Source organism: Venustampulla echinocandica (assembly GCF_003357145.1).
Source record: "Venustampulla echinocandica strain BP 5553 chromosome Unknown scaffold_0, whole genome shotgun sequence".
Lineage (NCBI taxonomy): Eukaryota > Fungi > Ascomycota > Leotiomycetes > Helotiales > Pleuroascaceae > Venustampulla > Venustampulla echinocandica.
Window position 1 is genome coordinate 6,151,410 of NW_022474205.1, and position 23,639 is coordinate 6,175,048.

At 49.3% G+C, this 23,639-nt stretch overlaps 8 protein-coding genes across 8 annotated transcripts; 6 read left to right on the forward strand and 2 right to left on the reverse strand.

Annotated features, from left to right (window-relative positions):
• Positions 1-377: 377 nt before the first annotated feature.
• BP5553_01902 (uncharacterized protein) lies at positions 378-1,581 on the forward strand (the record flags this gene model as incomplete). The annotated part of the gene is made up of 2 exons (XM_032010525.1): positions 378-509; positions 634-1,581. The coding sequence occupies 2 exons, from the start codon at positions 378-380 to the stop codon at positions 1,579-1,581; spliced, it is 1,080 nt and encodes a 359-aa protein (XP_031874579.1).
• Positions 1,582-2,320: 739 nt separating this feature from the next.
• Positions 2,321-5,346, reverse strand: BP5553_01903 (Uncharacterized protein; the record flags this gene model as incomplete). The annotated part of the gene is made up of 5 exons (XM_032010526.1): positions 2,321-2,949; positions 2,997-3,565; positions 3,615-4,360; positions 4,409-5,065; positions 5,128-5,346. 5 exons carry the CDS (start codon positions 5,344-5,346, stop codon positions 2,321-2,323), a joined length of 2,820 nt encoding a protein of 939 aa, XP_031874580.1.
• A 1,493-nt stretch (positions 5,347-6,839) lies between these two features.
• Positions 6,840-7,127, forward strand: BP5553_01904 (uncharacterized protein; the record flags this gene model as incomplete). Its single annotated transcript, XM_032010527.1, has 1 exon — positions 6,840-7,127. The coding sequence occupies one exon, from the start codon at positions 6,840-6,842 to the stop codon at positions 7,125-7,127; it is 288 nt and encodes a 95-aa protein (XP_031874581.1).
• A 368-nt stretch (positions 7,128-7,495) lies between these two features.
• BP5553_01905 (Uncharacterized protein) lies at positions 7,496-8,827 on the forward strand (the record flags this gene model as incomplete). The annotated part of the gene is made up of 2 exons (XM_032010528.1): positions 7,496-7,596; positions 7,663-8,827. The coding sequence occupies 2 exons, from the start codon at positions 7,496-7,498 to the stop codon at positions 8,825-8,827; spliced, it is 1,266 nt and encodes a 421-aa protein (XP_031874582.1).
• Positions 8,828-10,417: 1,590 nt separating this feature from the next.
• Positions 10,418-14,515, forward strand: BP5553_01906 (Protein kinase-like (PK-like); the record flags this gene model as incomplete). Its single annotated transcript, XM_032010529.1, has 2 exons — positions 10,418-13,946; positions 13,998-14,515. The coding sequence occupies 2 exons, from the start codon at positions 10,418-10,420 to the stop codon at positions 14,513-14,515; spliced, it is 4,047 nt and encodes a 1,348-aa protein (XP_031874583.1).
• A 1,137-nt stretch (positions 14,516-15,652) lies between these two features.
• Positions 15,653-16,003, reverse strand: BP5553_01907 (uncharacterized protein; the record flags this gene model as incomplete). Its single annotated transcript, XM_032010530.1, has 1 exon — positions 15,653-16,003. One exon carries the CDS (start codon positions 16,001-16,003, stop codon positions 15,653-15,655), a length of 351 nt encoding a protein of 116 aa, XP_031874584.1.
• A 3,718-nt stretch (positions 16,004-19,721) lies between these two features.
• On the forward strand, positions 19,722-20,765 carry BP5553_01908 (uncharacterized protein; the record flags this gene model as incomplete). The annotated part of the gene is made up of 1 exon (XM_032010531.1): positions 19,722-20,765. One exon carries the CDS (start codon positions 19,722-19,724, stop codon positions 20,763-20,765), a length of 1,044 nt encoding a protein of 347 aa, XP_031874585.1.
• A 505-nt stretch (positions 20,766-21,270) lies between these two features.
• On the forward strand, positions 21,271-22,692 carry BP5553_01909 (uncharacterized protein; the record flags this gene model as incomplete). Its single annotated transcript, XM_032010532.1, has 6 exons — positions 21,271-21,312; positions 21,404-21,409; positions 21,636-21,767; positions 21,866-21,999; positions 22,096-22,214; positions 22,280-22,692. 6 exons carry the CDS (start codon positions 21,271-21,273, stop codon positions 22,690-22,692), a joined length of 846 nt encoding a protein of 281 aa, XP_031874586.1.
• Between the last annotated feature and the right edge of the window lie 947 nt (positions 22,693-23,639).

Sequence of the window (23,639 nt, forward strand, 5' to 3'; positions counted from 1 at the left end):
CTCCAGCGCCGCATTCAGAAAGGCGATGCGTGTCATTGGTCCCCACTACCCATCAAGGTGACAAGGCGGAACGGGGTCTCTCTCAGCCTTGGCCCCTGCCTTTTTAGAAATGACCAGTGTCAACAAGTGAGGAAGAAGGAGCGAGGGAGGAAGGGGAGGGATACGGGGAGGGAAGTGTCCTGGAGAGTGGGCGCAGAATTGACTCGGTTCTTTTGTCTATGCGTTTCTCTACTTATTCTTTCCTTTGGCGCTCACTCTCTCTCTCCCCCCCCCCCCCCCCCCCCCCCAGCATCATTCCCTCGTTATAATATTGCTTACTTCACGCCTCTACCCTCATTCATTCCCTACGCAATCGCTCTCTCTATCTCCGTACGAATATGCCGCCTCCTGGTAACCTGCTTAGGAGCCATGCCGGTCTTGAGTTGCCCTCGGAAGTCTGCTTGGCTGTCTTCGAGCACGCCGTGGAGGATGATCCAAGGTCTGCAGCAACGCTGATGCAAATTTCAAAGGTTAATAACATTACATTTTCTTATTCGGCTTGAGCAGCCTATTCTCCGTCTACTACTGTTCTTAATCACATCGCTCCTTTGCCGCTTCAGCCCAAATATGATCACCCCACTAATACCTTGATAGACATTCCACTCGTTACTAAAGACCTACGAGAAATCAATAACCAAATTACTCTCCTCGAACGACAGCTGGCTTGAATATGTCAATGCGAAGCAACACATGCTTCTCTCGTCTTGTATATTCCCCGGAGACGCCACGGTTACTATGTTCACATATGGATGGTATCGGGAGGTTCGGTTTCGGAGCGCCATCACCGACCTCCTCATAGAGCACGATATCACGGCGATGGATGACACTACAACAAATGACTGGCCGTCACTTGATGTTCCTAGATCAGAGCTCCGAGCGAGAGCCGTCGAGTTTAAAAAGAGAAGCTTCTCTCTGATGTATCGACTGGTGGACACAACTGCTGGTATGGTGACGAAGCAGGAGGTACGAGCCCAACAAGCACAATTTCTTGCGTCTCTGTCGGCAACTGAACTGGCCATGCTGGGTTGCATGGTAGAGGTCATTGGGCAAGGATTTTTTGCCTATACAAGGAAACTCGTCCTTAGCTCATTTTGCAAGACGATTGTCAACGAACGATATCAAGTTGTTCCGCTCTCTTCCATGGATCTGCACAACGTCCCTACGCCGGTCCCTCCATTTGACTGGGACGAACTCCTAAACGGCCAGAACTGGATCACAGAGTACGCATGTGTGTTCGAAGACAGGGTGCAAAGATTTGGTCCATATTTTGCATGGGCATACGTGACTAGTTCCCAAGCCCGAAAATTGCGGCCTGATCATTGGGTAAACTCAGAGCTACAGCAGGGAATCCACGACCTGAATGCGTATGAGGGCGGATACACGATGGCGTATGCTAGTTTACAGAGTGTGGTGTGGCGGACTTTCTGCGGGAAAATCCAGTGTTCTCTCGAAGACAGCTGGGATGCAGCCAAGAAGATGGTAGAGTTGGAGATGGTGCAGTTTAGAATAGAAGCGTGTGATACGAAAATGGGTATGGATTAATGGCATCATAGGAGCGAAGCATAGTTTATGTTTTTAATGCAGAATTCTTAGGTAGTTTTTAGCCCGAGTATGAGAAATGCCATATATTTCAGCGCCACCAATTTATTTAGGTCCTATTTCCAGAACTGAAGGCCTCCGAAAATAAGCTAGGGCTGTATTGACTAGAGCTACATAAGTAAAATCCCTTCTCGGAAATCACTAATCAATTAAGCAGCAAATAGTAGGGAATTCGATAATATGTTGTATTTTATATTAATAAAATTGTGATTAAATTCAAGTATATGAAAGTTTGTAAGTAACGTAAAATTAAGTTTATTGACATTACTAGCACACAAGCTGGGATCACAATAGGAAATCGGATTCTGCAGAGAGAATAAATAACTCCATCTAATTAACAACCCGTAGGATGCGCCCGCTGCCCCAGCTTCTGATTTGGCGCTCACACTAAATAATGATCAAGAAAAGCTACTTCTCCTTGGATGACGCCGGGGTTGCCTGATATAGAATATATCTGTTCTGGTCACGCTCTGGTGCCTATATTTACATAGGCATTATTAATTTATTGCACGGAAGAACCTCATAGTTTTGAATTCGTGTTGATATTGAGCATCTTCTTAATACGCCAAAGCCAAAACAACCCCCCCCCCCCATAAGGCACCATCGCTATGCTTGTTTTCTCACTGATCTAAAATTTCACGCCCGCCGAGAACTCCTTTTATCATGCGTTTATGCTCCGTTATCATGCCAAGTCATCGATATCATCGGGGTCATCCCATCCTAGCGACTTATATATAGACTCCTCCTGTCGTGTATCATTAGTTTGCCCTAGGCCTGTTTTTTGTGCGGCACTCTCAATCTTTCGGACGTTTTCCTTGTCGCAATCAAAAGCGGGCTGGAAATGGCCGTGGTCTCCTTTAGAACTTGGCCGTTTCTTCACAGGAGTTTCTTGGACTTCGTGGGAGAAGAAGGCCTGAGTTGTAGTAGTAGGCGATTTTACAACCGAGTCGGGGATAGCTGCGAATAGCTGGCCGCTCGAGCGACGTACATGTAAAGGCGAAGATGGGGGAAAGCTGATTTGCTCAGCTGAATTAATATCCAGAAAGTGCCCAGCCCTGCTCGATGAATTACGGGTCGGGGTTGCCTGGACCGAGTGAAATAGGGCGTTCCTAGGCAAGTCGTCTCGCGAAACTGATTGGGGGATCTTTGGAATACTCGACGCAGGAATAGCATCTAGTTCTAATTCATCCGGCCTTTGAGAGAAAGGATCACCCTGGGATTTGGAGAGCATATCCTTTACACGGTTGACTTTCGGTGTCGCTGAAATCTGCACCCCCTGGAAAAGCGGATTCCTTATTGGCTTTTTGGATTCTACAGCACATTAGCACTAGTTTCAAGATTAATATCGTGCAGCTTACTTCGGGAGTGGGACGCCGTGGCCGACCGCCTCTCAACGTTCTCGGCCAAAGTTTTCCCGGCCAGCTCACGATTAGGCTTCTTGAGTGCCGAGATGGCATCCTTTAGTTCTGCCTCTATCCTGGCTTGCTTTCTGGCTTTGGCGTTTAAGTCAGGGGCGAGGCTACTCAAGTCCACCTCTCTCCGAGCAAGATGTTTGGATTTAAGAATTCCTGGTCTGTTGGCTTCTAACTGTTGAGATGTGGCAAGGGGAATTCCTGATAACGATGGCGCCTCACTGCCCTCGCGCTTGAGGCCTGGGACAGATGGCATAGTCGCCGACCTCATCAATGATATTGCTCGCTCAGGACCCCGAGATATGCTACGGCGCTCTCGGTCATCAGTTAATACACGTTGCAAACTCCGGCGAGGCTTTGTCGGGACGGGCCGTTTGGTGGCAGCGCCAGGTCGGGACGGGGCGCCAGAGAAGCTAGCTGATTTGGATAGCCTTGGCCTTGGAGGCGATGCGGCCACTGGCCCTCCTAACTTGCGGTGGATGGCAGCACAGCGGTCAGGAAGACGAGCCGAGAAACTAAAGGTCATCAGCGAAAAGTTGTGGTTTTAGACTTTCATAAACTTACAATGGGCCAATCACTTCGACACAGAAGTCCCTCAAGATATTGTCCGTATGTTTTGGCTCATGTGCCGAGCTACCAAGCTCTTGGGTAAAGCTCCGGCTATCTCCTAGGCTTGGCTTTACAGCCTCGAGTTGAATGGATTGCCAAATGCACAACCGGTCGATGTGCACATCAATGAGCATTGTCAGCTGGCTAGGCTTCTTCGACTTTGCCTGCTTCTCTTTCCCTTGCGCTGTCTTGCTCTCCGGAATAGCTAACGGCAGACCCTCTTCGACATCCTCCGGCCGGGATGCCAGAGGTTGAAGAGCGAGTACCTCGAGAATGAGAACCATCTGAAGCTGAGTCTCCCTAGTTCGCAACTGAGCTATCCGATTCTTCATTAGCTCGTCTTTAGAGGAGCCAGGCCCTCCCGATTCCGCATCATCATCGTGGCTTGACCACCAGCGCCTGATGAACATACTTTCCGACGGATAGAGTCCGTTCTTGCCAGGCTTCATCTTCTTATTACTCTTGCGCTTTTTGGGCTTTGATAGGTCGTTGGCCTCGTCTGCACTGTGGTCATGGATGTCTATCATAGAAACACATTCTGGCACTCCCTCGCGATACTTCTTATCAAGCAATGTTGTGGATAGGATAAGGCTCTCTAGGAATGACACGAGATCATTCATATCGAGTGTTGAATCGTAGTCAAGATGGAACGCGGCACGTGCTCGGGACAGTGGCCCTTTTGTAAAATAGGCCAGGGAAGCCTACAACCAATTAGTTGGATGGTATATAAACCGTTGCCCTATACATACCTTGGAAAGATACAGCGCATCGGAGTATTGTGCCCGAATATTCTCGAAGATCTCTGCAGCCGTAGGTTGTGATGGAGCATCACCCGCGGCAGGAGGTGCTGCCAATGGTGCCTCCAGTTGCAAATATTCCTGGGATGGCGGCAGCTCTATGCCCGGCTGAGACTTTGCTATGTTGTCCAATGAGGGCCGCTTCACCATAGACTGGAGCTCCTCAATCGCAAGTCTCTTTTTCTTGTTATACTTATTAGTTTCGGGCGTGACGAGGGGCACCGTGGCAGCCTCTTTCTGGAACGAAACTGATCCGGAGCATCGTCCCGACTCCTTGGGCGCTTCTTGTTTTGAGACGACCGCAGCCTCTCGTAGCTGCTGCGAATTTACCCAAGTTCCAAGTCGACATAGCACATACAGACCGCGATCCTCCCGTTCAACAGCATATAGGGTCCGTCCATCATCAAGTCTCGCTATCAGTACCATTGGCTGGCTTCCCATACGCTCCTCCAATTCCAATATCTTAACATGAGTCTCGAAAAGCCTTGACTGGGGTAAATAATTTGTTGACGTCGCGAAATCGAGAAATGCCAGTGGAAGGCGGGATCGGGGCAGTAGAATAAGCGGATGGAGAGTTCGAGGCTTCACAAAGACAGTAGAGGGGTAAGGCTGGATCATGGTTGGCATGAGTGAAGTCATGGAAGGGAAAACGGGATATATATTTTGCGGACCTTCACAACAAAGCTATCCTTCAACAAATCCTCCATTGTGCTGCCATTGCTACTGCCATTGCTCTCGCGTTTCCGCTTTCTGGCGCCAGAGATTGAAGATGTGCCATCACTCAAAACGTTGGCAGAACTATCGGGCGTTGGCGTAAGAACACCGGGACGTGTTTGGGCAGCGGTGGACGCGTCGGAGACTGGTGGCTCATCTTGACGTTGATGCAACATAGCAAAGAGATACTAATAGCCCTGTCATGTCATCAGGCCTGTCTTGAATTGAATATCGAGACCCGACCCCCCAATTCCTATAAAAGCTTGCTGTGCGGTGTTGGTATGTAAGGTGCTGTATGACCGCGCAGTGTGTGGTGGTTTTCGCGTGCGTGCTGCCCCAGTGGGACGCGACTCGGAGATGGACAAGGCTGAAACGGACCAGGCTACTCTTCCTATCCTCCTTGACTGGTTCGCTGCACTGACAACTCCATAACTCGAATACATGGAACTACGTATATACCCTAGCTAATGTAGACTGGCAACCATATTTTAATTTCCTAGCTCCTTTGCGACGAGCACCCGTTGTGACAAACCAATCTATAGCCCGTAAGGTAGTATTAGTATAGATAGCAAGGGTTACGCTACACTTACGCTACACCTACAAATCATCTAGCCTGTCCTGGCACGTGATCACGTCTGTGAGGGCATATGTAGATGCCTAAGGCCACACTAACTTGGACACTCGAAGCTTTGTCGTTTTTTGCCAGTCGTAGTTCCAGCTAAGTTATCTAAATAATAAATACATCTTCATTTACAGCTTTTGTAGGACCTACTATATAGACTCTTTATAGCAATTCAGAGTAGGAACCTGTTATAGAGGACTCCTAGCTAAGAACCCTCTCTAGGTAAGTATATAGCCTGAGGACCTAGTAGAGTTGGAAGTAGTACAGTACTGCTGGAACAGATAACATGACGAAGAAAGCAAACGTCCCAAACGATGCAATAATATATTAAGCCACGAGGAGGGGATATATACATTCCGGAATAGAGAAGGCGTGACTGGCATGACAGCAGGGTCCAGACTCGGGTAGGCAAATAGAGTGCTGCCGGTGGGCTTTAGGAGATGAGGCTCTTGAGATGGAGCCGCCAAAAGCAACGAGCCGCTCGAGCAGTCGTCAGGGAGCCGCCGGAAAGTGGTTCTCCTAGCTTCGTCAATAGCGTCCGATGCCCAGCCCGCTGGGTCCCGGCAGGTATGATGTGGATGTACTGTATCTCTACTACTGTACTTCGTCTACCTACTCTGGAGTCTGTATACCATCCCGACGACTCGAGTGCTCGAGCACTCGAGTACCGCACGACTCCGCTTGACCCTGAACACCTCCAGGTAATCAAATGGAATCCGCTCGGGCGAAACGGAACGACGCCGAACATCTGCCGTAGCCGAATCCACAACGAGACTTGAACGAGTACAGCTTTCGACGACAACCTCATCTCGCGTCCATTGTCCGATGTCAGACTCCGGTGCTGGGCGCCACACCTGGAACAACAATAATTACCGCCTTGCAGCAGCACACACCTACAAAATGGCCACTTGAATACGTAGGTAGTACGAGTCCAGATCGTGCCTCTTGGCCCAAAACATAACCCTGGCCGCCTGGCCCTTTACCTCGCATATCTAGCTGTTTCGGGGAGCGCAATCCGTTGCTCGTAAGCCAGATGCTGCTATTATGATGCCACCAGCTCTCCTCTCACGACCTGGCCACGACACCCACGCTGATCCACCACGTGGAACGGGTTGGCTACCAGTAGCGGAGAAACATTCAACTTCAGACGGCCAAGGTATGACAGTGCACCTTAGCGCTGCTGGCCTCAATCTTATCGCTCCCATATTCAATCTTATCGCTCCCCTCCTGGAAGCCCAGAGGAAGCTGGAGACATTTAGAGGCGCCGCAGGGTGGGGCGTCGTTGAATTGTCTACGGTATTCCGTCCCGCCAGCACGGTGAGGGGAAACACTTAGTTGAAACTGCCTATGGCTCTGAGATGAGATTGGTGGGAGTTGGACATCGGATCCTTTACGGGCATTTCCAATTTTTTTCTGCTGTGCAATCACCATGGCGCTTCGGCTGAGGGGCATCGGTGGTATAAGTACACCATCCTCTCCTCGTTGCAGGTATTTTCTCTTGACCATCCATCAAGGAACAGCCTTCTTTCACTCTCACTCATTCTTTCTTTCCAGAGCTTTTAGCTCGTTTCCATTCATTCCCTACCGTGCTCTTCGTTGATTGAAGCTGGTCTATACACAAGCCTCCGCACATACACTCATTCTTGAAAACAAGACAACCATCATACTCTTTGACAGAGACTCCAATTCATCGTTGAAAAAAAATGTCGTTTTCAACAGTTACCTTCGCCGCAAGCGCTCTTGCTCTATTCTCATCCGTCTCTGCCCACGGAACAGTCTCCGGAATCGTCGTTGGCGGCCAATTGTAACTCTACCCTCTCTTGCAGTTGATCTTGCTTTTGCAAAATTCCTTCTTTTAACACATCTGTAGCAACACCGGCTACAGCCCCTCCTTCCAATTCGCCAACCCACCTCCAGTTGTTGCCGGCTGGTCGATCCCTGAAGACCTAGACAATGGCTTTGTTGAGCCTTCCCAGTTCCAGAACCCAAACATCATTTGCCACAAAGGCGCCACGAATGCTGGAACCTCCATCAAGGTCACCGCCGGAAGCACTGTCGAGCTCCAGTGGACCCCTTGGCCCGAATCTCACAAAGGTCCGGTGATTGACTATCTTGCCTCTTGCAACGGCGAGTGCGAAACCGTTGACAAGACCGCCCTCAAATTCTTCAAGATTGGCGAGGAAGGTCTCCTCGACAACAGCAATGTTCCGGGCAACTGGGCCTCCGACAAGCTCATTGCAAATAATAACACTTGGGTTGCCACAATCCCCGCCGATATCGCACCAGGCAACTACGTCCTCCGCCACGAAATCATTGCCTTGCACTCCGCTTATGACTCCAACGGAGCACAGAACTACCCACAATGTATCAACCTTATCGTCAGCGGTAGTGGAACCGCGAAGCCCGCTGGAGTTGCCGGAACCGAGCTCTATAAGATCTCGGACGCTGGTATCCTCATTGACATCTACAAGACGCTGGCATCTTACGTTATTCCTGGCCCGGCACTCTACAGTGGCGGCGCTGCTCCAGCTCCTGTCGCCAGTTCATCTGCCGCTGGCGCCGTCTCGACTGCTGCTCCGGTCGTAAGCACAACTGCAGCCGGTGTCTTCCCAACAGCCCCTAGCCTCCCGACCGCTCCTTTCAGCAACACCTCCTTCACCTCTGCCGTCCAAACCGCAGCACCAACCGTCGTGGTTCCAGAGCCGAGCTCCGTTCCAACTTCCGTAGTCGATGTCCCAAATCCATCTGGTGGAAATGCCGGTGTGCCTACCCCTACGGCCGGACAGCCAGACAACTCACCTACTTGCAACGCCGCCGCAACCGTTACCGTAACTGCCGCAGGAGGTGCCGCAACCGTCGTATCGACTGTTACAGTTACCGCCGCCGCCGCCACAGTGACCGTAACAGCTGGCGCGAAGCCTCTCCCAAAGGGCGCCACCTTGGATGATGTCCTTGCCTGGCTCGGAAAGGGCATCAAAAATGTCGCTGGAAATGCCAATAATGGCAGACGACATGCCAGGGCTATTATTGCCTAAGCACTAAACATTGGCCAACCTGACACTGGTCAAGATGTTTTCGACCTGAATAGATTGATTTGATTCATGTATATAGATTCGGATGATAGGTTCTGGTGAGAGTCGTTTTGTACACTAGCTTTCGCTTCTATGAGAGATGATTTGTTCCAAGTCAGATGCCTCTACTTTCTCGGACGTGACTCGGACTTGAAATGATGGCCGTACCTTGACTACGTGAAAATGTATCTAATAAACAAATAAGTGTTGCACATTGGATTTTCAAAGTCTATAAAACAACTTGCAGTCGCCGATCACTCGCAGCACAGTTCAGCCTATAAGACACGGAGCACACAAAAGAGCGCTGCTAGACACTTAAGTCCTTAGTTTAAAACAATGGATCTGACGTTAATATAAGTAAGATGCGGATTCTATGGGGCGGGTTATTTTAGGCAGAGCTATATCTTAATTGTCAAGAATATAACTGGAGAGTACTTCATAGTAGAGGATCTCTTTATTCATCTATGACTATAGATATAAAGATATTAAGCTAAAGAGAGAAAAGGAGAGAGTTCAGTTTTTTAGAGGTCAATATACCTCCTAATAGATCACGTGTAGGGTCACGGGGCCTAGTACGGGCGCATGTCGACCACAGCTCTAGCTCTATTATAGAAAAAAGGATCAACGCGTCCTTTAAGAACTAGTATAATAGTATAGATTGGCTAGCTCAAGACAAGACTATACTCTATTAATAGAGTGGGATAATGAGGATATATTAATTGGTTATAGTTTAGACTCGGAGAATGCGGTTACATTTGATTCTCTTAGATATAAGGCGATATCCTGTATTGGGATTGCTAGGCGACTATTCCGTACACTACTAGTACCAAGTCATTAGAGCTTTAAGGCGCAAGGCGTAAGGCGCTATGCACGGGCTTTCCGAGCTCTATGGTCGTCCGAACTCTATAATATTTAACACCAAGCACCGATCAAGTGGGTGTGTGGTGGGAATGGGTGGGAGGATTCGGGGGCGGCTTCAGGCCAACGGTTATAGACTCTTTAGTACGACGGATAGAGGACTTCGCACGTAGTACCAAAAGTACAAGCACAAGTACAGCCAAGTGCAATGCTTTACCCTTCCTTTGCCACTTTGCCACTTCGCCACCCCCATACAGACCACCCCATACAGACGACGTGCTTTTAAAAAGCTATAACAAGCTTTCTGAATCTCGTGCAACTAATAGTTTAAATAGCACTTTACTATTACTCTAAGAACCCATCGGGGGCTACTATGTACTGCGTATTGTGTAGCCTTATTATAGTAGCGCACTGGTAGTTCAGTAGCGCATTGGTGAATATTCTACTCCGTAGCTCAAAGCTCTAAGAGCTATGCTTCCAGAGCTCCTACGTTCCAGACCCTGTCTCTCTCTCCTCACCTCGTTCTCCAAAAACTCACACTTTGCCACTCCATTGAGCTGCATCAATTAACTTTAACCTTCCTATCGCTCGTGGCCCCCTTATTCTCCGCTCCCCCGACCCAGCATGGGCGCCCATTGCCGCTAATGCTAATTGACCCTTGGGCGCAACGACGTCCCACGGGGATTTTCCGCCGCCATGAACGTTGAACTATCACCGCGCTCGGTACGCTTCTCCAACGGCACCGCCGCTGAAGACTTTGACTCTTCCAAAGCACCTAGAGTCATGGAGCGACCGTATGTGCCGTCAAATGATTCCGCCGGCTCGCTGCAATCCGTGGACACCCAAGGTTCTACCCATCCTGGAGTCGACGCGAGAACCACCTACGCGGCATCTGTTCCGGCGCCTGATACTCGGCCTCCACTGACCGGTGTCAATGCCAATTCGAATCTGCACAGCTATCGAGCTGGTGGAGATGCGAATGGGGCGTATGGCAGGAATGAAGTGTCGTTTCCTCCAGGCGCCACCTACAACAGCCCGAATGCCAGGCCCCAGAGGCCAACAGGACCAGCGCGGACACCATCGAATACCTATGCACCGGCACGCCGCCCTCCACAACCGCCGTATATCTCAATATCCGATCGAAATCGATCTGGATCTACGTCCAGATTCAGACTGCAGGATCCAAACGCCTCGTATCGCGCACAGGAGAAGGCATATGTACAACGCCTTAGACAAGACCAACCCTTCGAATATTTCGAACCATACACCCCTAGTGTTGGATATGGAACTGGATCTGACACGGAGGACGAGTCTCCCTCAGACCTACAATTTGACGCAGATTCATATGATCAAGAGACCCTTCTTTTCTACGGGAACGATGATATCCAGGCTACATCAGAGGATCTTCAGGACCCGTCAAAACGAGAACGGCTCGAGTGGCATGGCATGTTGGCATCCGTCTTAACGGGAGACGTAGTGCGGCAGGAGAAGAAACGATTGATAGGGGCATCAGACAAGCAAGAGGAAAACCTTCACACCGAGATATGGATGGGAATACGCTCCAAGATATGTGGCCGGACGTTAGCCGCACAGCGACGGATTGTAGAGGATTCGCGGTCGACCCTTGATAATGTACTAGATGAAATCATCAAGTTTCAGGTACAGGGCACGAGTGAGGCTGGCAAACCTCCTATAGATCAGGTGCGAGATATTGTGAAGAAGATCGACAAATGCGAAAGCCTCTACCCGACGCGCACAGCTCTTGAGGCCGCCAACAAATTTGCTGCATCTCCTCAATACCAAGCGACGTATAATGCTGTCATGGCCTGGCACAATACTACAGAACTTATCAATACCAAACTTGGAATCTTGCAAAACTGGGTGGGAAACCCTGAGTTGGATTTCAATAAAGCGAAAGAGCGGTCTCCATCCGGAAACGGCCTGTCTGACGAAGCCTCGTTTGTAGATAGGCTTCTAAAAGAGGACGGGCTTAAGTCTCTACAAGGCGACAAGAGCATCCTTATTGGTGTTTCTAGTGTCATCAAGAAGGCTAAGAGTACGCTGATCGAGAACTCTGAAGGTTTTGCAAGGCGGCATCTCCCACCGTACATCGAGGAGTTACTTACACTCATCAACTTTCCATCCCGGCTAATCGAAGAAATCATCAAAGTGCGGGTACAATTTGCCAGGAAGATGAAAGATTCAGCCCAGCAAAGTGCTATGATGCAGGAACAGATGATTTCTCAATTTCAGATTCTGCTAAAACTTGCAATACGGATCAAGCTGGAGTATGTTACCATCTCTCAGCCAGAACCAGGTTGGGACCTCCCACCATGCATCGATGAATCATTCGATCAGGTGGTACTAGATGCCCTGAAATTCTACTTCAAAATGTTAAACTGGAAGCTCGGCAGCAACAGAAATACATTCAAGGAGGCCGAAGTGTTAGAGCAGGAATGGGGTTTCTCAAATGAGATTGGGCGCCACCTCCAAGGCGGTGATGTCGAGGTTGCAGAACAATTCAGCTCGCTCACCTTTAAGGCATTCTCCAGATTGAGCCAGACATTTGAGCGAGATCTACAGAGAAGGCCGAAAGAAACTGCCGCAGAAATGACCAAACGCTACAAACAAAACCTCGACTCTGTCCGCGTCCGCCAACGTATGTTGCAGCGATTCTCAAGAGTTCTTAGCGATCGTTTCGAGAATGCAACCGATTTCAGCATATCCTTAGGCCAGGACGACTTGCAACACTTATATTCTAGGCTCATCGAAACCGGTCATTTTCTGGTTTATACTGCAAGTATCGAACACGACGGAATTTTTTTGATAGCGTCGCCTTCCTTGTACAACCGACCGCAAGATATTCAATCCATCCTTGGCACATGCTATCATTCGGAAGAGATTCAAGAAGACCCAAACAATCCCTATATACTCGTTCTTCGCCCCGAGATTCAGATGCCATGGGACGGTCGGCAGGTTGATGCCGATATCCCAAATCCGTCAACTGATGTCAAACTTGGACACCTTCGATTGATTGCACATGGCTCTCAAGCCAGACTAGCGAATGCTAGGCTAGCGTTCCTAGACTCCATCGATATGCATTTAGATATGGTAGTTGAACAACGGTCAAACCTCAAAAAGGTCAATCTCAGGTTGACAGAGATCAAAAGAGTCGTCTACAAGCTTTCGGGGTTGATAATGGATAGCGTTGAAAACGTTCGGAAGCAGACCAAGGGGTTAGAGTGTCATGAGTTGATTCAGACATGCTTTGTCTTCGCAACTGAATTTGGCCAGAGATCCTTACTCTACATGGATAGGAACCGGAAGCAGATGAACAACTTGAAGCTCACGAAACTGGCCCTAGACTGGGTAAGCTTCATTTGCGATGACTGCATTGCCACTGATCGGAAGACTTTCCGATGGGCGGTACAGGCCCTCGAATTCGCCATGCTCATGACCACGGGTCAGCACATTTTAGCTCTAGGTGATGACGAGTATACAAGACTTCGTGCCAAGGTTGCTGGTTGCATGTCTCTCTTGATATCACATTTTGACATCATGGGAGCGAGATCCACGCTCGCAGCCCAAGCTGAGAAGCAACGCATGGAGGCACTGGCAGGGCAATTCAGGAAGATGGATATGCATCGACTAATGAATGATGAAGAATCATCAGGATATGTCCTAGCACAGAGGCTTGAGCAACTTGCCAGTCTTGATGATTTCAGAAAACAAAAAGAGGCTGAAAGACAAGCGCTCGGCCGAGTCTTGGAGGAATCGAATGAAGCTGATCGCTCACTTACATTCCTATCTTCCTCAGCATCAAATGTAAATATGCGATGGCAGCAGGGCCAATTCGTCGGTGGTGGCACATTTGGATCCGTTTATGCCGCCATCAACCTTGATTCGGGTCATTTGATGGCCGTGAAGGAGATCCGTCTTCAAGACCCATCACTCATACCAACCATTGCTGGGCAGATTAGGGACGAGATGAGCGTACTAGAGGTCTTGGATCATCCTAACGTTGTGTCTTATTATGGGATTGAGGTTCATCGGGACAAGGTATATATCTTTATGGAGTTTTGCTCGGGCGGATCTCTAGCTGGACTGCTCGAGCATGGTCGGATTGAGGATGAACAAGTAATCATGGTATACGCGCTTCAACTACTGGAGGGCCTTGGGTATCTTCATGAGAGTGGCATTGTGCATCGCGATATCAAGCCTGAAAGTAAGTTCCTCTATCTCGCACATTCCAGTTCTCTAGCTAACTTAGCCCTAGATATTCTCCTCAACCATAATGGCGTCATCAAATATGTTGACTTCGGCGCCGCAAAGGTCATTGCCCGCCAAGGCAAAACTCTCGTACTTGCTGGCACTGGAGGACCCGGCGGAGAGAGAGTTAAGTCGATGACCGGAACTCCAATGTACATGTCCCCCGAAGTCATCAAGGGCGAGAACCCTGGACGCGCCGGAGCCGTTGATATATGGTCATTGGGATGTGTCATTCTCGAGATGGCGACAGGGCGTCGGCCATGGGCGTCACTCGATAATGAGTGGGCCATCATGTACAACATTGCGCAGGGCAACCCGCCACAGCTGCCGTCGCCGGACCAACTCAGTCCGCAAGGCCTCGACTTCCTCAAGAAATGCTTTATGCGGGATCCGAACATGCGTGCCACGGCAGCGGAATTGCTCCAACATGAATGGATCATGGCCATCAAATCGCAAGTCTCGATTGAACCTGGGACTCCTAGCGACAGCGGGTCATCGACACACTCTAGAGGCCCCCTGGGATAAGGGAGGGTTACCCGCCAGGATTTTAGTCTCGATGTTTTCCTACTATGTATTTTCATGATGACCGAATCGTCGAATGGACGTAGGGGTTACTAGGCGTACCGGCTTTTTTGGTTTATTTTTGTCAACAGCGCAGCATACGGAGCGTTTGGAGCATTATAGGGCGAGCATCAGCGACGTAGGCGTTTTTCTCCAACTCACAATGTGCTGTTTGGAGGACCTGCGTTTTACATACGGTGTATTTCGGTGTCGTTATGTTACGTATACGAAGAACAGGCGAGAGGACTGGAGGGCAGAGGGAAATTGGAGATCTGGCAGACAATAGTGGAAAGGAGGAGTATGAGGATCTGCCCCGCAACTAGGCTGGATGCCATAGTCTTCGAATCAAGACATCTATCTGTCAAAGATAAAAATAATATCACATCTGAAAGGCCATTCCCAGCCTGCCCTTGAAAATAGCTTCGTTTCATATCCCGCTCAGAACTTGCTCACCCCAAAACAGTGATATCTACCTAATATCTGCAGCGCACGGATTTCCATTCTTCGACGCATCCTGTATATATATATTTTTATCTCAACATCAAACCCGCGATCGCTGAGACAACACCAAAAGGAGAATTCCGTGCTTGCTCCCCCGCGCGCTAGCTGTATTCACATGCAATGCAGCGTGCTTCGTCGTGTGGAATAAATTCATCCGCAAGCGCCCGCCTACTCGGCAAGTTCGAATTCCGGATTATAATTAACACCCTATTCTCTACCAGGCCGAGGAAAGCATCCTATGTCGGGTTTTTGTCCCTTGGAGAAAGAAAACGGAAAATTGGAATAGAAACTAATGGGATTTCCCAGTTTGGGGGCTATTGAGGTGATGGACGGGGTGGATGATGATGGGTATATATCCGAAGGATGAGGGGGGAGCCCGGAAGGGATTTTGCGAGCCGGTCGAATTTAGGGTAATTATATAGATGAGCTTTGGGAGGGATATCGTATGTTTGTTAGATGAGGGCTTTTGCTGGCCCGTGGGATGTGATGAAATGTTCTACGTTTGTCTGCTGATATTCGATATATCTTTTGGTGTGTCTGAAATCATTAATGATTGCTGGGCGATGCGCCGCAGCGGCTCGAAGCTGTGTAACTTGAACGTCAAGCTCGCTGTGCGTCATGACTATGTTCGCCTCCACCACTGTAGATACGGAGACGGGAGGCTTGTTGGTGATAAACAGGGCACGGTGGACGCATATGCATGGCATGTTTCTTGTACAGTATTGCGATTCTATTCTGGCTTTCCCGCTCTCCACTTCGCGCCAGCTGCTTTGGGGCAGTTGCGCGCTTAGATGCCTCTGTATCTATGGCCGTGCGTGCATTTCGATATTCTCGAGTACGTCGTTTGTGTGCTTCCTTGCTTGGTACAGCTGCAACTGAGAATGATGCGGTTCTAGGATGGGGGCGGGATGGACGGTTACTGGCACTGCTGCTCAGAAGAATGCAATGCATATGCTATGCAATGCTATGCGCGGCGCACAAGCCCATCCCATGCAACGGCCTTGTGACTCCAGCGTTAAAGAATAGCAATACTCCGTACAAGTAGACGTTGTTATGCTATGAAGGTCGAGAGTTCCGATTGGGCGGGTAAATTGTAGTGTGAGTGTCAGTGCCAGTGCCAGTGTCAGTATCTCGACGTTGAAAGTCGTTGCAGTTGTGTGGATGAAGAAGTAACCCGCAACATTCGCCTAACCTGGACATGATTGTGGGATGTGAGGTCTGGCCAAGGGCACATCAAACAGTTTACCGAGTCTAGTCCTGCAGATACAAGGTATCTCGTTCAAGGCATGTGGTAAAGAATTCTCATGAGAAGAGAGAGCAGGACGAAGTCGAGCTGCCAGCAATGCCCAGCACTTACGCGGCGAAGAATTCCCGCAGGCATCGTGGTTCCCGTATCTGTGTCTCTTACTGTCTCACAACTTCAGCTCTCGATGCGTTGTTCTTCAGGATGAGGCTCAGAGTAAGATCTAGTACGATACTTACACGCTGTTGGTCGCCTTGTGTTTCAAAGACCAAAGTCGATGTCTGAAGGATTGGTGGGGAAGTTTCTCCGCCGGGTATTGACTGCGTTCTGCAGTAAGAAAATCCAGCCCTCCTGAGGATAATCCCACTCCTAGGGACGAAGTACGAATCACTCCCACTCTGCGTCTCTGACTCGCACAATCGCGCCGTCGCACTCCCCGTGGGTTGGTTCGTGGGCTGGAAATCCGAATTTCGATCGGTGCTGCTGATGTGCAGGGGGCGCCACTATCACCGTCCATCGCCCCCCGTGCATGATCGATTTTTGGCCGGTGGATAAATCGCTTTGCCAATAAAAAGCAAACTCGATCGGATCTTAAAGCCACGAGATGGGCGTCAATAACCGGGCTTTGCACGAACCATTAAAAAGTTCCTCAAGTAAACGAACTATAAGTACTCCATAGAATAGGGAGCGACCGGCAGCCAGGCGGGTAAGTTAGATGTCGAGCTTTTGCTTCCACAGTATTTTTTGCTATCGTGGGGGGGGGGGGGGTTTGACTGCCATTATCGATTCTCGGCTTAAAATGCCGCATCAGGATGTGATCGACGGCGTGGAGAGTAATATGGACTGAGTGGAGGTTGCTATGTTCATTCTCTTTCTTGGATGCCGTCAGTGTCGCAGACTCACAGGTCACTATTTCATTCCAGTGACTTGACGGAGGGGAACTTGCCCACCTCCGGCTGTCATACGAAGCATACGAAGCATACGAAATAATCCACCGTCCTGTCTTATTGAAACATCTCGGAAGTTCCTGGGAATGATGCTGTTGCCCCAAGCGTTTGGAATAAATCTCCGATAGTTCATAGGGAAGTGGACATATAGCGAGGGTTGATGCCCGGGGATGGGGATAAGGGGGATCACGAGGCTCGAAATCAGGGTGCTTTGCCCTGTCGTGGTCCAAGCGAACAGTTCCCCTTGGCACTCTTCCTCCTAGTAATGTGATGTATATCATTACTCTGTACGTAGTAGCTACCGTCATCTCGTTTCTGAAACAGCGTGCGTGTTCATCGTGAGTTTAAGACTGTCTTCTCGGAGATTGACGGCGTGCAATTGACTATGAAGAGACGAAGTACTACTAATCGCACAGAAACTTGTAACCGAGTCTTCCCAGCTCAACGCTCAACTCTGAACTCACTCCAAGAGGCTGATCAACGTGAAGACCATATTTGCTATCACACCATCAGCGGTACCTGAAAACATTTCTCGGCAAAACAGCCTAACAATGATAGAATTCTCGCCTTGGGTTTCGATTACGATTCCGATCCACTATCCGTCGCCGCATCTCCGCTCTCACCGAAAGGTTACAAATTCTAGAAACCCCCTATCCAATTGCCAATCTCTGTACCAATCTGCCAGGGTCGACAAGGCTATCGAAGCGGCGGGATATTCGGCTCTCCCCGTCAGTTACGGATAGCCTGAACCTTGTACAGTACCTGGCAGCACTGGAGGATGAAGGTGAAGGTTGGCACGCTCGCACCCTATCATGGCCCACTACCTCCAATATCCTTCCCCAAGGCTCAACGGCAGGCTATATTCTTGATGTATGGTTGGAAATCAGCAGCAGCGGTGGCCAGAGCTAGAAACACGCCTTGCTACGTGCTCCGTATGATCTTACGAAGGTATGCTGTGGCTGAAAGAATAGCATGGCTTGATAAGCTACCACCCACTGATGGGCAAAGGTAATCGCGGCTCTAGGTAAATCAATACGCTACGGAGGATCCATCAATCACACCAGGGTCCCGTCAAACTTTCCTTGAATTCACTCACCGCTCCCCAGGCATAGCAGACTGAGAGTCAGAGACACCCTTCCGATGAATCCATTCACACCCAATGTGCGCCTCCTTTTCCCTTCAGTGGACGCTCAGGGGCTGATTTGAATCAGGTTCCATTTTCTTGGGGAGGAGATGCGCGGCCTCTTGGATATTTTTGGGTTCTCTTCTCGACCGCGTCGACGATCAGGGCTCTCGTTCATCCAACCTGGCATTCCTCACGGTGATGCAGCCAGAACTCCGACCTGCTCTAGGGCAGCAGCAGCAGCACAGCGAATGGCTTGCACCAGTTCTCCCGGCCAGGCCAAGTCAGGTACAGAGAACCAGAGACTCATCAGCCTCGGAGACTCAGAGACTGTTTCTCGACGCTCAGGCCTTTCCCCCGCTTCCCCTGGGCCCTGACAGTAGGTCAGGCTCCGGAACTTTCAGCTGCACTGGACACTAGATGGACACGACAGCGCACCACGTTTCGGCAATGGCGTCAACGATGCCTGCCAGCCGCCTATCACTTCGCAATTCGCTCCACCCAGAGCTGCTCCGAAATATCTCCCAGGGCTAGAGCTCAGCGATGATACTTTGCCCTGATCGCGGCCCGTCGAAACATCCACTTGTTGGTCTTGTTTCCTTGACAGCCAGTCATACGCACCGCAACCCACCGCATTCCGTCCTGAGCTACTTCGTACTTGCTTGGCCCCCCGCTGTCTCTGGTGACACCACCCACCAGCTGCAAGCATTGGGCACTTTGACATCGACATGGATTTGATTTACTCTGCATCTGCCACACCTTCCCAAGCTTCCCCCTCTTTGCCGTTTTTCCTGCCACCATGCAGACCCCCAAAGCCAAACTGGACAGACCGCAATGTGAAAATCTACCGATTCCTGGTAAGACACAGTAGTTTATTCCCTATCAGTCAATCAACCGTGGCCAGCCCCCCTGGTCCCGGTCACTGCAACGCGGGCTTGCTCGAGCCGTTCTACTTTTATAATAGATCCTGTATCTGCACTTTCACTTTCTAAGAGAACGTGCCCTCAACCTCTTCTCCCAGTCTGAGGTGCCGAGTTGATCTCAGGGTCACTTGGTCACTAGCATCGTGCTATTCCCATCCATATCCTTTCCTTCGTTTCCTCTTTTCGTTCTTTGCAATAAACGATTCTTCTGTTAGTGTAGGTGGTCCGCAATAGTCACAGCGATGACTTTGAACCTCCTTCACTTAGATCCGTTTCTTGATACGAGCCGCGTCACCTACCATTTTTAGACATGAGGCATCCACAGTCAGCGTTGATAGCATGCCTATTTAGTCTGCTACGCTTTACTTGCGCCCTTTCAGGCGCTCATGTGGGCGTAGAGGATGGGAGAGATTCGCCGTCATCACTGCCAGACATGGAGCCACCGACGGGCGTTGATCCGCCTGTGACCTCTTCAACAGAAACTCCTCTTCAAACAACAACCCTTTCGATTATCATCCCAACCTCCGCACCTACACTACAAACAACCACGGTCTCATTCGTTCCTAATTTGAATGCGGCCTCCCTCGCCCGCTCTGACGCCTCAACCTCCTCATTTCTTCCAGCAATAAACCCAAATAATGCTGTTGGCTCCTCTTCCAGTTCGACCCCCCTGGGTATTTCTTCCCTACCCTCCCCTTCGGCGGTATCAGCAAACTCAGAAACAGGTCATATCAGCCACAAGACCTTGGTGATCATTTTGTCCACGGTGATAGGCTCAGTTGGTATTATACTAGTTATAACCGCACTGTGGCTCATACATCGGTACCGTAGAGGCAAATCGCCGTTCTCTCATAGAGGCGCTTCCCCCATCGATGATGAGGAAATAGCTTCATGGCGTGCTCCTCCGGAAGAACCAAAATTGCCAATACTACAACCCGGAAGGCAACAAGCTGGGCAAGATGTTGATACCATTGGCTTGGCACATTCTCCTGACTGGATGTGGCCAAGTGCACCTCCGGCGGTACGTCCACGTCCATCCATTTCTACGATAATACCAAACACGCCATGTACTGCGCGAGCGCCAAACTCTAGAGCAGGCCTCACAGATGAAGCCATACCGGGTGCCGATCCCTTTATACCACCCATGAAACGCCAGAGCTCACGGCTGTCAAAGACACCTCCAGGCCACGCAAGAACGAAGAGTCGGCGAAGTAGTATGAGTGGTAAAAGCATATGGAGCTACAATGGGACGACCATTGGAAATGTCGAAAGCAAACCAAGGGAGAGAACACATATATGGTACGATCCGGAGAATGACAACATCGGAAGAGAATTGAAGGACTTGGATCATGCCAGTAGTTCGCCGGGGACGTCGATATTCGATGGACTTGCTGTCGCAGGGGGGCTTTCACCGCGACCAGCATCGCGGCCGAGGCTTTCGGCTGAGGATAAAGAAATTGGACGGGCTATTGCATAGCTTGATACTAACTAGAACTTGGTCGTACACCAGGTGATATGTATGGCGCACTTTTGCACCTACATGAGTTGATTTTTGATGGTTTTCGTTCTGCACATTGTTGCGCACAGCGCATAGGGAAAAGGCGTTCAGTGCTTGGCTGCACTTGAGAAGGGATTATTATACCCAGTTGTCCAGGGACATAGCTGTGTTGGTGACCATTTTTGATATGGGTCATCGGTGTATACCAGAGATTTAACCACTCTAAATAATTGTCCTTGAGACAATCATATATTCTAACAAATACAAAAACATAAACAATCAGTGTGCTACTGTCCTCAGCTTTGTTCGTTTTCACCGTTGACACCTATCTAACAGTCCTACATTACTTTGCTTACTCGTTGGCGAGCCACCACTCCTGCCCCTGTGGTGCCTTGGGGCAGGAGTGGTGGCTCGCCAACGGGTACTTCCCTTTAAGAACGGTGATTTATCAATTAGAACATAATACTACTATTGTAAAATTCAAATGGTTACTCCCGATTTTGTAGATTACACTGTAGAGTGCGATGTAAGTCACACAATCTATTATCACTACGATTTAACAAGTTTACATATTACTCAATTCTCTTAATATAAACAGATATATAAAAGGTATATAGTACACTGTAAGTAATAAATAGACACACTCTTTTGATTAATATTCTGTAGATTAATTTTAAGCACCTAGACGACTTGAACGGGCAACTCCACCTGTTCAGGGGGGGGGGGATCACGTGTCACGTCGCGTCCCCTAATTCGCGTCAAGTTCACCGCTTTCGCAAACTGCCGGATCTAGGACTCTTTCCCACCTCATGCCTCCAACAAGATCACAACCTCCTAAAATTATTATAGCACAGTCCCCGCCGTATCGCCGTTTGCACCATTACAATGCCACCCAAAAAGGCCGATGCGTCCAAAGCCGGGACAGGAGATGAGGGGATTATCAGCAAAGACCCGCCTATGCGTGATGGGATCAATATAGAGGTTGGTCACTCTACATTTACACTATGCTCCGTTGGAACCTACTGTTCAGGAGAGCTCGGGGCACTTTCTAAGACAAAAATTCTAAACCCAATTGGCAGGATCTCAATCTCCCAAAAAGCATAGTTACAAGACTAGCTAAGGGCGTTCTGCCTCCCAATACGCAAATCCAAGGCAATGCGATGCTGGCAATGACAAAAAGCGCTACAGTTTTTGTTAATTATTTAGCCTCACAGTATGTTTAATATCTTTTTACAAGAATATCTATGTCTCTGTATCCCAGACGAGAAATTAATTGGTCACTTTTCTAATGGAACTCAAAAAAACATAGTGCAAACGAGCACGCAGTACAACAAAACCGGAGAACCCTCCAGACTGGAGATGTTTTCGCCGCCCTAGACGAACTCGAATTCTCTGATTGGAAACCAAGGCTTGAGGCAGAGCTAGCTAGTTGGTTTCCCAAGCTCTATTCATCTTCAAAAGGCTGCACCATATACTAACCAGCCGAAAAACAGAATTCAACGAAATCCAATCCGAGAAGCGCAATACGTACCGCAAGAAACTCGCGGACAAATCAGGGCAGGGGGATGATACCCAGGCTGGAGAAGGGGACGAGGCGGATCACGATTCACAGGGTGAAGCAGAGGGTCGGATGGGTAGAGACGGACAGCCTGCGGCCAAGAAGGCGAGGTTAGAACCTAAGAGTAAATCAGCGGGGGCTAAGAAGGGCAAGGCGCCGGGAAAACAGAACGAGGCCGATCAGACGGCTGATGAAGAGGGTGAGGATGATGAAAGCCAGGAGGAGGAGGATGATGAGGAAGACGAAGAGGAGGGTAATAGTGAGCCGCAGGAAGGCGAGGAGTTAGAGGAGACCCAGGAAAAGGAAGCGGAGGATGAGGCGCTCGATAATGGGGAGGATAGTGATTGATTGATCGATGCGTGATATTGGTTCTTTGATACGATTCTGTTACGAGCTACGGATGGTATGGTTGCATGCGTTGGAGTTAGGGGCCGGCTTTTGTTGGGAGTATAAGGGTTATTAAAATACCAACCTCGAGGAATTAAGGGTAATCGAACCAGCCATTCGATTTCAATTATCGATGTTATGCAAGACGCGATCATCTAAATATCTGCACCGATATGCAAGAAACTCTGGGCTGCGTACATATTAACCCTTCTGTGCTGCAAGACAAAGAAACTGCTACGGCATCATATTTTTTTCAGTTTATTTTTTCTGCATACGAACAGGATATTGTAACAGGACATTGCAGCTTCCCAAGTGGGAATAGACTCTTCCAAGCAAAAGTACTAAATAAATCCTTCAAGTTGTGAGTCAAACGGTGACAACGACCCGGCGAGCGTCGGGTCATCTTTTTCTCCGCTTCACCCCCCAACCTCACCTCACACCCTCTCCTACCTATCAAGCAATAAAGGCCAAAACCAGCGTCAGCAAGTATACTCTTTTATTCTCAACTCTCAATTAATAAAACAAAAATTCAAATTGGGTGTGGTGTAAATAGATTTTCAGAAAAGTTTCAGGGGTATTCTATTGCACAGGAGGTCCTTAAGCGTTGACCTCCTGGCTAGATCTCGGCGAGTGAATGAAGGGTTTCCATCATGAAATGCTATACAATAGACAAAGAGATAGGCATATTGATATGAAATGGAGAGAGAGAGAGCGGCTCACCCTAAAGTCTGCAGTGCGGTGTGCTACAGCTGCTAGCCCGGCGGGGGGGTTCTACCATGGGAAAACCCAGCACATTGAGAAAGAGTTGGCAAATTTTATTAGAGTGTGGGTTGTTTGGCACTTTTGTATTAGGTTATGTGGCAAGAATAAGGAGAAGAGGGTAGGGTACACAGGTGATGCAATGCCAC